Source organism: Lepidochelys kempii, chromosome 1 (assembly GCF_965140285.1).
Source record: "Lepidochelys kempii isolate rLepKem1 chromosome 1, rLepKem1.hap1, whole genome shotgun sequence".
NCBI lineage: Eukaryota > Metazoa > Chordata > Testudines > Cheloniidae > Lepidochelys > Lepidochelys kempii.
In genome coordinates, this window is record NC_136380.1 from 237,496,740 (window position 1) to 237,510,825 (window position 14,086).

Below are 14,086 nucleotides of genomic sequence, written 5' to 3' on the forward strand. Positions count from 1 at the left end.
GATATGAATATGGGCCAAAGACATTAACTGTGGCTCAGGTATTACAGCTCATTAAAAATAGTTTACAGTTGTGGCTGTGCCTTTACAAATACTTACATTATGACAGGTTTCAGAGTAGCAGCCGTGTTAGTCTGTATCCGCAAAAAGAAAAGGAGTACTTGTGGCACCTTAGAGACTAACCAATTTATTTGAGCATGAGCTTTCGTGAGCTACAGCTCACTTCATTGGATGCATACTGTGGAAACTGCAGAAGACATTATATACACACAGAGACCATGAAACAATACCTCCTCCCACCCCACTCTCCTGCTGGTAATAGCTTATCTAAAGTGATCACTCTCCTTACAATGTGTATGATAATCAAGGTGGGCCATTTCCAGCACAAATCCAGGTTTTCTCACCCCCCCCTTTTTTTTCCCAAAAACCACACACACAAACTCAAACCAGCAGCAGAGTGAGTTTGTGTGTGTGGTTTTTGGAAAGGGGGAGGGGGGTGAGAAAACCTGGATTTGTGCTGGAAATGGCCCACCTTGATTATCATACACATTGTAAAGAGAGTCCTCACTTTGGATGGGCTATTACCAGCAGGAGAGTGAGTTTGTGTGTGGGGGGGGGGGCGGAGGGTGAGAAAACCTGGATTTGTGCTGGAAATGGCCCAACTTGGTTGTCATACACATTGTAAGGAGAGTGATCACTTTAGATAAGCTATTACCAGCAGGAGAGTGGGGTGGGAGGAGGTATTGTTTCATGGTCTCTGTGTATATAATGTCTTCTGCAGTTTCCACCGTATGCATCCAATGAAGTGAGCTGTAGCTCACGAAAGCTTATGCTCAAATAAATTGGTTAGTCTCTAAGGTGCCACAAGTACTCCTTTTCTTTTTACATTATTATAGGATTCTTGGTGACCACTATGCTAAGTATATAGACTACCACAAATGCTGAGGTGTTTATCTGCTTTGCCAAGGCAAACTGGAAGATTGGAATGGTACCCACTGTATACGATTAAGAAGCTTAGCCTTGGGATTTACGCATATTTACTTGGGATTTACTAATTAGGGGGCAGAGTTTACATTCCTCCCACAAAAAGAAACAAACCAATAAATGTGTACATGAGTGCAGAATAGCACAAACTTTGGGGGACTTTTTATTCAAAATATGGAGCTATTTACTATAACAAAGGGCAATTTAGGAGATAGATGCTATTGCTTCAAAATTAAAAGTTATTTGTACAAAACAGAGGCAAAGGAAAAAGAAAGTCTTAACAAACCTGTTTTTTGGGGTCGCTGGAAGCCTTGACTTTTTCAGCAACATCTCCCAGAATTTTGATAAGTTTCCTCTCCTTAGAAAACTCATCATTTAAGGTTTTTCCTGCGCAGAATTGGACAGCAGCTAGTAGTTTCTGATACCAGCTTTTGAAATGAGCTTCATTCTGTGCATCCTTTAAAAGCCTGAAGGGAGGAGGGAGAAAAATGTTGTGTACCTAAAACTGATGTTTTTTTATACCACCTCTAACAAGAACAATGAACATACTCCAGACTAATCTGTATTTGGTGGCTTTGGGCAGTTTAACAGGAGAGAATGGAAAAAATGTTGTTTATTTGTTGGCAGTAGTCAAGTTTCATCTGATAACTAATGAGATTCCAAGAGTGTAAAATCGATAGGAACCTGCTATTTCTTATTGCCATCCACAGAGCAGTTCCTGCACTTGCTTCTTATTTCTAAAAGAAACATTTGTCAGAAGAATGTATTTTCTACTTTCTTTTGTTCCGTTTTATACATATACACACACAATACCCACCCCAGCAACTTCACATGTGCACAAACAGACTTTGCATACAGCGGATACATTTTAAAAGTTCATACTGGTCTTAAAGGTGCTACCAGCTTCAGCTGTATTCACCATTTTTAAGTGCAGGAATATTTCTGAAATCCATAAAACCTCTAAACCCTGAGTTAACTTTTTAAGTGCATCCACTGCATCCATCTCTTCTTTGTCAGAGGTGGATCCAGACTAAAAACCCAGTTCTGATTCTGACGAACTTTGGGGAAGTTTTATGACGAGTCATCATCAACATGTCTTGACTAGGGGGTGGGGTAGCGTAACAGGTATATTAATCTTTTGAGCCTCATCCAATTTTCTCCTTCATCCACAGCCCTGTCCACATGGGGAAAAATATGCTTTTTGCAATTGAATTTATTTAACTCAATTGGAAACCCCCATGCCCCTTCACCTTTAACATCCAAGTAGAGACAGTTCAACACCTTTAAGATCATTTGAGCTGGTCTTGGTGTACGCTAGTTCAACTGAAAAAAAAAAGTCTTCTTTTTGTCAGCCTGTGTAGATATAGAGCTCATTTGTCATCAGCTTTCTGCCCATCTCCTGGTTTGTTCTTCTACCCCTCTATAAGCAGCATTAGACCACTCCCAGCCTCATGATCCTCCCACAACCCCACCCCCAAAACATCCCATTCTGCCAGTAATCCTGCCTGATCCCCAAAATAACTTCCCCAGCTGACCTGGCCACTGAACCCTAAGAACAGCTTTAGTTATCTAAGGTTGTCCACCTGAAACCTAGCAAGTTTAAGGGTTAAAGGAAACAACATGCATACACATATTAATAGGACACACATTAGCAGAGAAAAGATTTTACTGCACAGATGGCAGAACATAAATTGGGGCTCCCCAATGCACCTTAACTCTGCCCCTTTTTGTCACTGTACTACAATAAAGCTACTACAGCCAAGCATTTATATATGTTGTGCCTGAAATCTGTGTTCAGATTTAACTGAATAAAAGTAGAGTGTAAGGATTTCATGTATTTTTCCCTGCTGACTTTTTTTGTTCTCTTTGTTGCCTTTTATGAAGACAATTGCTCCCCTGGAGCTTCCTCTGCCACCAAGAGAAAGTGACAATTCAATACAGAATAATATCACTTGCTGGTTTCTGACAAACCTTCCCAATAGCATAAAAAAATCTGAATTTTTACAGGTTTGTAAGCATTGAAAACACTGAAACTACCTGTAGTGTTCTGCTAGTAATGCCTAGATACGTAAGAGAGGAGATACGAGAAGTAAGTTTGTCATCTTCTCTCCCCCCGGAAGTTGGAAATGACACTTCTTAGTACAGTCTATTGCAAACAAATAATTATATCCTGGGTTGAATGAGAATATGAATTGTCAGTTCACTGTCTTGTGGGAGATGAATTCCAGCATACAGACGGACTCCACACTCTTAGTGGCAGAGCTTCCGTTCCAATCCTCACTCACTCTAACAGCTCGTGCATTATGACCGATGCCAGCTAGAGTTGCTGAGGTTCAAAACCTATGCCTTAGACTCCATAGTGTGACTTAGCACAGTTGTAACCGGAACAGATATTTCTTAAAAATCACTGTCCGTGCTGAACAGCGAAACCATTCTAGCCCAGTTCTAGCAGAACTGTTCTTGATCACTGTTTTTTGAACATGACTGTTGCTGGCGCAATTCAAGCTGTTGTGCAGACTCAACCTGACTCAACTAGAGCAATGTAAAGAAGCAAACATGTCATTTCTAGCTTACCTAACTCACAGGAGGTGAAATTCACCCTTTCCACAAAACGAGAGTAAATCACTTTTGTGTGAGTAACAATACTGGGCTGAAGCAGGGTATTATATACTCCTGCAGGTATATACAGTTAAAAGTTAGGAAATGCCAGCATTAAGGATGGCTGTTCAACCTTTAATTTCGGCTCCCTCGTGCATATGCATTCTCATATGCATTGAGGGGGGAGGGGAGCGATAGCTCAGTGGTTTGAGCATTGGCCTGCTAAACCCAGGGTTGTGAGTTCAATCCTTGAGGGGGCCATTTAGGGATCTGGGGCAAAAACTGGGGATTGGTCCTGCTTTGAGCAGGGGGGTTGGACTAGATGATCTCCTGAGGTCCCTTCCAACCCTGATATTCTATGATTCTATGATACAGTCTTTAGTTACATCATTATATACTATTTTTTTCCTACGGAACAACTGCTGTCAGGAACTGTGGGCTTTAGTTCCCTTAACTCAGCCTGGGGCTAGCCAGCTCAGCCCTTAGCCTGATTAATGAGCCCAGCTGGGTGGCTGCAGAATCACTTGACTGACTGGCCCACAAGATTGGATACAAGGAGCCAACAGATCTGCATTTCAGCTCAGGCCCCTGACACCTGCTTCATTCAGTGCACAGGAGAATAAGTGTTCATTCACTGATCATCATGTAATGTTTTGTTTTTTCCTCATTGTTGAAAGGCCTTATTTACTGCACACTATTCAAATCCTGCTCTGTAAGACAGAATTATTATTTCCTCAGAGGTTTTTCTCTGGTGCTCATCACTATAGTATGTAAGTGCTTCACAAACATTAATTAATTTATCTTTCAAAATGCCTGTGAGGTAAGGTGGTATTTCTATTCCCATTTTACCAACTGGGAACAGAGGCTGAGAGGCATTAATTTCCAAAGTGTCTGATAATTTCGAAAGTCCTATTTGAGATGCCTAAGGCCTGATTTTTCAGAGAAATTTGCATTTTATAGCACTTTATTTGTTCAGAGCACAGCTCCCATTGACTTCAGTTGCAATTATGAATGCTCAACACTTTTGCAAATCTCAAATCACGTGTCTCGAGTCAAGCACCCAGAAAACGAGAAACAGGTGAAAGTGAGCCAGTACCAGCTGGTACTGCATACTGGTCAGAACCGGCCCCGGCCCATACCCAGCCCACATTAAAGTGCTGCCTCTTTAATGTTCCTGCCCCTTTTGCCTCCCCTGTCGGGGGCCCTGTTGGTAGGGTCTGTACCAGCAGGGCCACCGATGGAAGGGGGTGGGGGTGGGAGCAGCAGCGTTAAAGCCCTGCCGTGGCAAAGGACCCTGGAGTGCTTTAATGTCCCTGCCCATTTTGCCCCCACCCAGCTACTGACGGGTGTGTGGGGGGGAGGCAAAGGGAGCAGCTGTCCTGGGGCCAGCAATTTAAAAGGGCAGGGGGTTTTGGACACCGCTGCCGCAGCAGTGGCATCCAGAGCCCCAGGGCCTTTAAACCAACCCGGGAGCCCCTGGCCATGTGGGCCAGATGGCCTGAAAGGGCTGGCTGGGGGATGCTGACCCCCTCCCCAGCCCCGCCCCTTCCACCTGAGGCCCTGCCCCTTCTGGGGACCAGAGCCACCCCAGCCCCATACTGGTAAGTGTCCTGACTTACTTTCACCCCGGTTTTAGTAACTTGCCCAGCATCCCATAGGAACTCCACAGCAGAGGTAGAATCCTGTTCTCAACATTCAACTGCCTTAACTATGAGATTGGCATCTCTTTGCAGTCCCCTGCCCCAGTACAACAGCTAGTACACACAATCCAACTAATGAGACAAACGAGGAAGGGTCCTTCTTTTAATACACACACCCTTGACGCATTCCCTGAGCACGGTCCATCCTGGGTACTGAAGGAGGCAGGGGCCATGTGGAAAAATATAGTATGTGAGGGAGTCTAAGGGTATCTAAATTAGTGTAATCTGCATGCTGAATGGTCTGGAGCACTATAACTTATACCATTTTAGAATTATTTATACCCATTTACACTTGTTTCTGAATTTAGCCCTGAGAGCATAAATCATATGAATTCAGCTGTCCCTTTTTCTTATGGTATCAATTTAAAGAAACTATGAAGGCTTCTCCTGTATGAAATATTCCTTTTGGGATTCAGTGACCTTTGTTCTTCTTAAATACACAGCACTGAGATACCTTTCCTTTAATGAATCCGTGGTTTTGAATTCATTAGAACCAGGAAAAGCAACTTTTTCTATCTTAAATAGAGAGACTTCCTGTATAGGAAAGATCAACCAATTTGATCCATTTTTAGTTTCTCATTAAGGCCAAGCTCCAGGAGAACTAAACTCTAATAATCTTAGCACACGCACACACTTGACAAATGTTTTCTTTTAAGTTGAAAAAGGATTTAGGACCAGATTCCAGCTGCTCATGCACAGGCCGGAGGTGAGGGGAGGAACACAGAGGAGAGGGGAAGAGACAAAATTTTGATACTTGTGTTTTGTGAGCCCAAGCTGGGCAGGAAGGTGGAGCAGCTGTCATGATCATTCCCTCCACTTCTGCAACAGCTGGAGGCCAGTACTGGAGGAGAACACATGCTGCACAGTTTCAGCACATGGCAGTTGCAGAAATGGAGTCTGCCCCTCTTTACCGTATCTCTTCAGAGAGATTCTGTTCACCTCAGTGCTCTGCTGACGAAATACATCCAGGAACTGCAGCTCAAGCAATGCAACTCCCTACCACTCACTCCTCACAGATGTGCTTTTAAAAGCCACTGTATTGACCTTAATTTTCAAAATGATTGGAATTAACTACATTTGACTTTCATCTTCATTGTATAAAAACAAAACAAGGTGGATCTCAAAGGTCAGCCTTTAATGTAATGACTCATTCTGGGTTTTGCTGTAGTGTTTACTCTGCAACTGAACAAATAAGCAATTGCAATTCTGTCTTCACTGTCACCAGGCCCACACATCCTCACACATCCACTGCAGTCTGAGAAAAGGCAGAGATAGGAGCAGCTGTGCCCTGTGAAATCACAGGATGAATATAATCATCAAGACACGAATGACACTTCCAAGACACAACTGGACACTAATAACTGTTGTCCCAATAGGAATGCACTATAATTAGAATGACTCAAAGTCAGGAATTGTGAAGCAAGGAAACACATTTAGCCTCTGACGTTTGCTACAGAATGCTGCATATTAGAACTAACCCTGGAATCTTGCTTATATTCCAGGCCTGCAATCCTGGAACATAGGGGTCTTGTGGACCAGCAATAGGAAAACAGATGAAGCTCTCCTTCTATGGATGGGCTCTTCTCCAATCTCCAGATCTCTTACTTTGATACTTGACTTTGACCAGAGCAAGACAGGTGGTTTTAGACTCTCTGTCAATAGATCACAGGCTGGGGAATATCACAAAAAGGCTAAGAGAAGAAGGACACTGACTTGAAGTTCAATGATGTGGTAAAGAGAGTAAGAATTCCCAAATAGCCTACTATGGGGTTGCAGGCCCTTAACGGATATAAGGGACAAGAGAGACACAATTTGCCTGAAGTTCATAAGTGAGGCAGGGTTGGTAAAACTTCTAAGAGCCCTAGGCAGTGATAAGGAAAAATTAATGTTTCTATTTAATAAGCTGGTTTGGTGTATTTACCCATATATCCACTGTATATACCAGCACATACTCTATGCATATGCAATAAAACATGATAAACACTTCCATTTTCAAAAGTGATGAGTGATTTTGGGTGTCTCAGTTGACGAGAACTTAAAAAGACCTGAGTGCACTCATACTCTGAAAACCCTTTAAAGTGCTCCAGATTGGGCACTTGAAAACCAAGGCACCCAACATCACTAGTCACTTTTGAATATTTTGACCAAGGTATTATTCATGTTTTGTTGTAAATATACAGATTACTCCTGTTTCTCTAATCCTTTGTTTTATTCAGCTGGAAGCAGGCAGAGTCAGAGAAGGAAAGGACATTACTGCAGGACTCCAAGGCTTAGTATAGCAGTGAATGCTTTTAAATGATGTCATCACACAGTCCCCAGTATTTGTCAATAGGTTAGCATGGAAAATGGATGTTTCTCCAGAGGGGTATGGGCCCTGTGTCTAAGGGAGGCACGCACCTTGGTATATACAGGTATGTCCTGCAACACTCTCAAGATATCATAGAATCATAGAATATCAGGGTTGGAAGGGACTTCAGGAGGTCATCTAGTCCAACCCCCTGCTCAAAGCAGGACCAATCCCCAATTTTTGCCCCAGATCCCTAAATGGCCCCCTCAAGGATTGAACTCACAACCCTGGGATATCTTTGATGTTCTCAAAATGCATCAAGCTATGGCATATGCACATGCACAAAACATAAGAAAAGAAAGAGCAATCTGAATTTTAATGAGAACCCAGGAGAAAATATTTTAGGCTGCTAGGAGGCACGGAGGAGAGTCAGGACGTGGGGTGGGGTTGAGCAGTGGGGATGAGCTCAAGGTCTAAATATGGTATTGTTAAATCCCATTGCAGGTTGCTCATAGACGTTAGAATCAGAGATGTGACAAATAAGTCACAGAAATGTAATACCTGCAGCACATCTGTGAAGGGCAGTGAGGAAGAGTGGGCAAATCACTACTACTAATTACCCAGTTGCAAATAAAATATTTAAGATTATACTATTAGTTTTTCCTTTTTCTCTCCTGAAGGAAGGCTGGATTCCACAAGGTTCCTTTCCAGCTAATTACAATCCTGCACACCCTGCTAAAGATAACAGGAATAATCCCTTTGATAATGGTATCAACATAGCATACGTTATATAAAAACTACAGATTCTAAAGACTCTTGAAAATCTTTACAAACACACCCCTCTGCCTACATATCTATATGTGTATCTCTAGACATACAGAATGGGCCTAGAACAGGCCAAATTTGTCTCACTTTTTAATTGGTCTTCTCATGGGGTGGCCCTTTGCCAATTCAGAGAGAAGGAAAGGGGAGCCATACCCACTTGTTTTGGAAGGCAGGGATATAAAAATTTTTCTCTCTGTGGACTTGCCCCTGCCCCTTAAAACAGTTTGGTGTCCAACCTCCTAGGCAATGCTTCCAGAAGTGGAAAAACACTGGAAAAGATAAATTGGGGAGGGGCGGGGGGACCACACACACAGGGAGGAAAATTCTGGATTAGTAGAAGACAAGGCCATGAGAAGACCAGTTAACAGATGAGACTAAAGTGGCTTCTCCTCAGAGTGGCCCTCCACCATTCTGTATACAGCTACTGAAATGTAGTAGCCAGCTGAGCAACAGAGGAGAAAGACAAAAATAAACAGTCTATACCACTGAGATCCATATAACATCTAACACATTGGGGAACATCATGCACTGTGAATTGACTATATGATCCCTATTTTTTTCATCTCTAACTTCTGTATTATCTACCTCAAGTAGGCAGGATGTTCCTGATAAAGTGACCAGAAATGAAAGTTTATATTGGCATGTATTTTGTTTTCCTTAGGCTTCAGAGTCAGCTGAGATGGTCAGCTCCTCTCTTTCAGAGCTACTGTATCAGGCATTATCTGTAGATTTAGGAAAACACCAGTGCACCATTCCATGTCTGAAAAGTTATTCAAAAACAAACTCTTTGGCTTCAAATGAGAACTTAAACCATCCACAAACTGATGGACTCACAAAAATCATAGAATCATAGAATATCAGGGTTGGAAGGGACCCCAGAAGGTCATCTAGTCCAACCCCCTGCTCAAAGCAGGACCAATTCCCAGTTAAATCATCCCAGCCAGGGCTTTGTCAAGCCTGACCTTAAAAACCTCTAAGGAAGGAGATTCTACCACCTCCCTAGGTAACTCATTCCAGTGTTTCACCACCCTCTTAGTGAAAAAGTTTTTCCTAATATCCAATCTAAACCTCCCCCACTGCAACTTGAGACCATTACTCCTCGTTCTGTCATCTGCTACCATTGAGAACAGTCTAGAGCCATCCTCTTTGGAACCCCCTTTCAGGTAGTTGAAAGCAGCTATCAAATCCCCCCTCATTCTTCTCTTCTGCAGGCTAAACAATCCCAGCTCCCTCAGCCTCTCCTCATAACTCATGTGTTCCAGTCCCCTAATCATTTTTGTTGCCCTTCGCTGGACTCTCTCCAATTTATCCACATCCTTCTTGAAGTGTGGGGCCCAAAACTGGACACAGTACTCCAGATGAGGCCTCACCAATGTCGAATAGAGGGGAATGATCACGTCCCTCGATCTGCTCGCTATGCCCCTACTTATACATCCCAAAATGCCATTGGCCTTCTTGGCAACAAGGGCACACTGCTGACTCATATCCAGCTTCTCGTCCACTGTCACCCCTAGGTCCTTTTCCGCAGAACTGCTGCCTAGCCATTCGGTCCCTAGTCTGTAGCTGTGCATTGGGTTCTTCCGTCCTAAGTGCAGGACCCTGCACTTATCCTTATTGAACCTCATCAGATTCCTTTTGGCCCAATCTTCCAATTGGTCTAGGTCCTTCTGTATCCTATCCCTCCCCTCCAGCGTATCTACCACTCCTCCCAGTTTAGTATCATCCGCAAATTTGCTGAGAGTGCAATCCACACCATCCTCCAGATCATTTATGAAGATATTGAATAAAACCAGCCCCAGGACCGACCCTTGGGGCACTCCACTTGATACCGGCTGCCAACTAGACATGGAGCCATTGATCACTACCCGTTGAGCCCGACAATCTAGCCAGCTTTCTACCCATAGTAGAAGTGACATAAAAGTGTTCTAGGTTGTCTGGCTCATTTTAGACCTCATCCCTCTTTTTACAGAGAAAGGAGAGAATTAATGGTGACTTGTTGAGACTATTTGGCTAACTGCCTACTAAATGCAGATGTATTCGATGTTTTAAATGTTTAAATTTTATTTAATATTTAATTTTTTTAATGTTTTAGACAAATCATGTGGGGTGGAATATGAAACATGCTTAACAGTGCACAGCAACAGTATACTTTTGGTACTTCACACAGCTGAGACGATGAAACTGCAGTCAGTTTCACTTGCTGGTTTTCAGCACTCTTTTGTCTGGGTTTCAAAACATTGATCTTGAATATTTAACCAACAAAATACATCGGTTTCCACTGAAATTTTGCTTTAAAATTGTCATGACATTTCTATTCATAGTAAGCTAATTTCTTTTAAAATATAACCTAGAACAGATGCCTAGACGTCAATGACTTTTTAACAGTGTAGCATTGTTGCACAATAGGTATTGGATGTGATAGTTAAGCTTGAGGCACACAAAGTTTATTTGGCAGTCAAGAGAATGGTTACCTTTCACTAATCCTCAGTAAAACAGACAGAACAGAATTAGCATCTCAGCAAACCATTGTTGCACTAATAAGCCAATACTTATCCCAAACCAAACTCTGCATACAAGCACTGCTGAATTTTGTGGGAGTTCAGAAGCTGAATCAGGATTCGAATTTCACTAATGGCCCCATCTTAATAGAGTGCCAGGACAAAACTCCAGGGATAACACTCCTAAACAATGGGGTGTCTGCAATCCAAATATGAATTCTGAAACTCAAGCTCATTTCCAAATGCAGAGTGGCCTCAGCCTTTAAAAGCTAAAGAACCAATTCCTCATCCACAGAACCAGGAGTCGTCACAAAAGCACAAAATGTACCCAAAATACAAAAAAGTGCATAGCAAGTTTGTTACATTTAACATCTTAAGGGCTGAATACAGGTTATGAATGGAGCAAAATTGTTTTGAGTTCACTGAGAAACGGTTCTAACTATGTCATTGCCACCCACATCTTAACATATAAGTGCCAGACCGGGCCTCTGTGCTTGTTTCAAATGGACATTCTCCTTGAGGCAAATGCCACATTATTGTCAGACTGTCATGCAATGCCTCACTCAGGTAAGCTTGAGAGCTAAAGCCACATATCACTGTAAAAGGTCACCATTAGTAGTGAAACGAGGCAGTCATTCCAGGTATATCTGAAAGGACTCTCTTCTCCTCATGTACAATTGCACTGTAGGCTTGTAATGAATGAGAGTGTATGTGTGGGGGTGCTAAGTTCACCAGTAGAATATGCAGACCCAGCACCAGCAACGTTGGTGGAGTGAGGCCTGCATATGTTAGCAGTGAATTTGACCCATAGAGTGGTTGTGGCTACTCTGAAGCCATATAAATAACAGGCTAAACTCAATGCTAGTGCAAGTCTGTGTAGTTCCACTGAGGCCAATGGGGTTGCGCTGCTTTACACAGTGTCTGAATCTGGGCCACAGTCATCACTGTAATCCACCGAGAGGAAGAGTGCTTAGTGGAACACTTCTCCCCTCCCATTGTCTGTGTAGTTCATGTCTACTAAAATGGCTTTGGATAGCTTCTGTAACTTTCTATTAGCTTCACAGCTGGAACAAAAAAATCCTTTATGACATTATAAAACAAAATGTATGAGACAGAGCTGATTCTAAACAGTTCTGTATGCATAGGACAATCAGGATTTACAGAAAAACGACACAGAATTAAACCTGATTTATACTAAAGGACTCTGGTTAACTTTCCTTTAAGACACTGTACTTTTTGACATTAAAACAGAATAAGCTTCCGTTTAAAAAAAAAAAAAGTAAAATTAACTTTCTAGATGGCCATTATGGCCTTGGGTCACTCATCTGAGGGGCAGCACCAGATTTCAGTCATACAACCAGAACAAGACCCTGTAAAGTCATTTACAATCCTAGAGTTTGATCCATCCTGTGTGTTTTCGTTAGTTTGTGTGTGTTTGTTTTGAGGGGGTTGAAACCATGAGTTCAAATGTTATTCAAAGGAATTCACACTTCAGAGCAGGAAATGTCCAGATAGACTGTTTATTTTCGGGGACCTCATTTTCTAAGTGTGGGTGACCGAGGGATTTACACAAGAAAGCAAGGGGTCTAGCACAACCCTGCACACCAGGAGCCCATCCCCGTAGCTACTTCCCCATGTGGTATGCTCTCTACTTCCACCATCCCTCTGAAGCATTAGGAGACTGCACCATCTGCTTAACCATGTTACTAGCTCTCTCCTGTCACTAGTACACAATCCCTAGTGCATGGAGAGAAAGATACCAGCTGTTTCTGCATGTATCCAGAGATCTTATTGATATACTGCATCCCTGGAGCCCATGGGAGATGAGATCAATTGCTTGCCCACATCCTGTCCTGGCCCTCCCAACCTTCTTCTATCAACTTATAGAAAAGGGAGATTGGGCAGAGATGTCTAATCAGATCACAGTCTACAGAGCATGAAAGAGTGTGAATGGACTGCAGTGCTGACCCCTCCTTGAGGCTAGGCATGGCATAGCAGCTCTCCTCCCACTGGGTGTCTCCTGCCGATGGTCATTCTGTCTCTGCATGGTCTGCCTCTTCCTGCAACCTGGCATTCCAGCCAGGTCACTTCAAAGTCTCTCCCCCCCAGGGTAGTCCATGAACAAAAAGCAAGGGAAATTAACACAAATAAATTGAGTTAATAGAAATAGAGGGGAATGATTCCCTCTTAAGGTATATCAGAATCTGGCCTGGCCTTCCGTTCCCTCAGGGAGGGATCACTGGGCAGTGGTCGTCTGGGAAGCTCCTGCCTTCAGTCAGCTCTTTCTTCATGAGCTGAAGGTCTGTTCTCTTCCCTGGTCTGCCAAAAATGAGCTCTGCTTCCCTTTTAAGCTCCTCATCCAATCTGTGCATGCCTTGCAGATGTGATGGGGTGGAGCTGCTTGAGCCCAGAGCAGCTCCTTAACTTCTTGTTGCCCAGTGTGGGATTTGTATACCCCATCACAAAGCGGTAAAACGAATCTTCAGCATTCACTGCCATAGGTACTGTAGTAATCATGGTATCTTACTATCCTTACAGTAGTACTGAAAAGTCCCCTGTTCTAAGTAGTCATTTCATATCCCTGGTGGAAGCATAGCAGGAACTCCTCTGCACCCTGAAGTTATGTACCTGGGCACTATTAGTCCCTTTGACAATCTGTCTCCTGCAGCACATTAGGGACCTCTCAGACTTTTCCTCAGGCGTGCAGCACACATGAAGAGTGGAAGCAGGAACAGATCCTGAGTCATGGTGACAGTGTTTGACACTTCCAGCTAATCTGTTGCAACCCTTTCAGTGATATACTGACTCTCTTTTTCTAGGTCTTTGCTACTCTTCTGCTCATGTGCAAAAGCCTTGGTACAGCTACACTAATAAGACCTAAAGCCGTACAACCTACTAAAGACATGGAGGTCCAGACAGTCAAGCCATAGAAAACTGTGAACTAGAGGTCAGTGAGAGACCAGGATTGCCAATAATCTAATTTTGGGAGACATTTCATCCCATAAAGAAAATTACATAAAGGAGGGCATGAAGGTTCTTTACAATGTACAGGTAGCTAGCAAAGCTCATTTGCTTGCAGGGAGTAGCAGAGTGAGTGAGTCAGATATTTCAATAAGGGAGTCTCTACAGTCCCAGTAACACTGTTTCTTCCCTCCATGATTCCAACTCTTCGAAGGGAGAAATCTCTTCAGACTGCA

The 14,086-nt window shown here is 43.0% G+C and overlaps 1 protein-coding gene across 1 annotated transcript in view; it reads right to left on the reverse strand.

The window, feature by feature from the left end:
* The window catches only part of PIK3C2G (phosphatidylinositol-4-phosphate 3-kinase catalytic subunit type 2 gamma), a 278,262-nt gene that overhangs the window by 125,136 nt on the left and 139,040 nt on the right, over positions 1–14,086 (reverse strand). Inside the window, exon 18 of the mRNA XM_073335036.1 lies at positions 1,268–1,448. Within this exon, the coding sequence (XP_073191137.1) occupies positions 1,268–1,448 (181 nt within the window). The remainder of the gene's footprint in view (positions 1–1,267; positions 1,449–14,086) is intronic.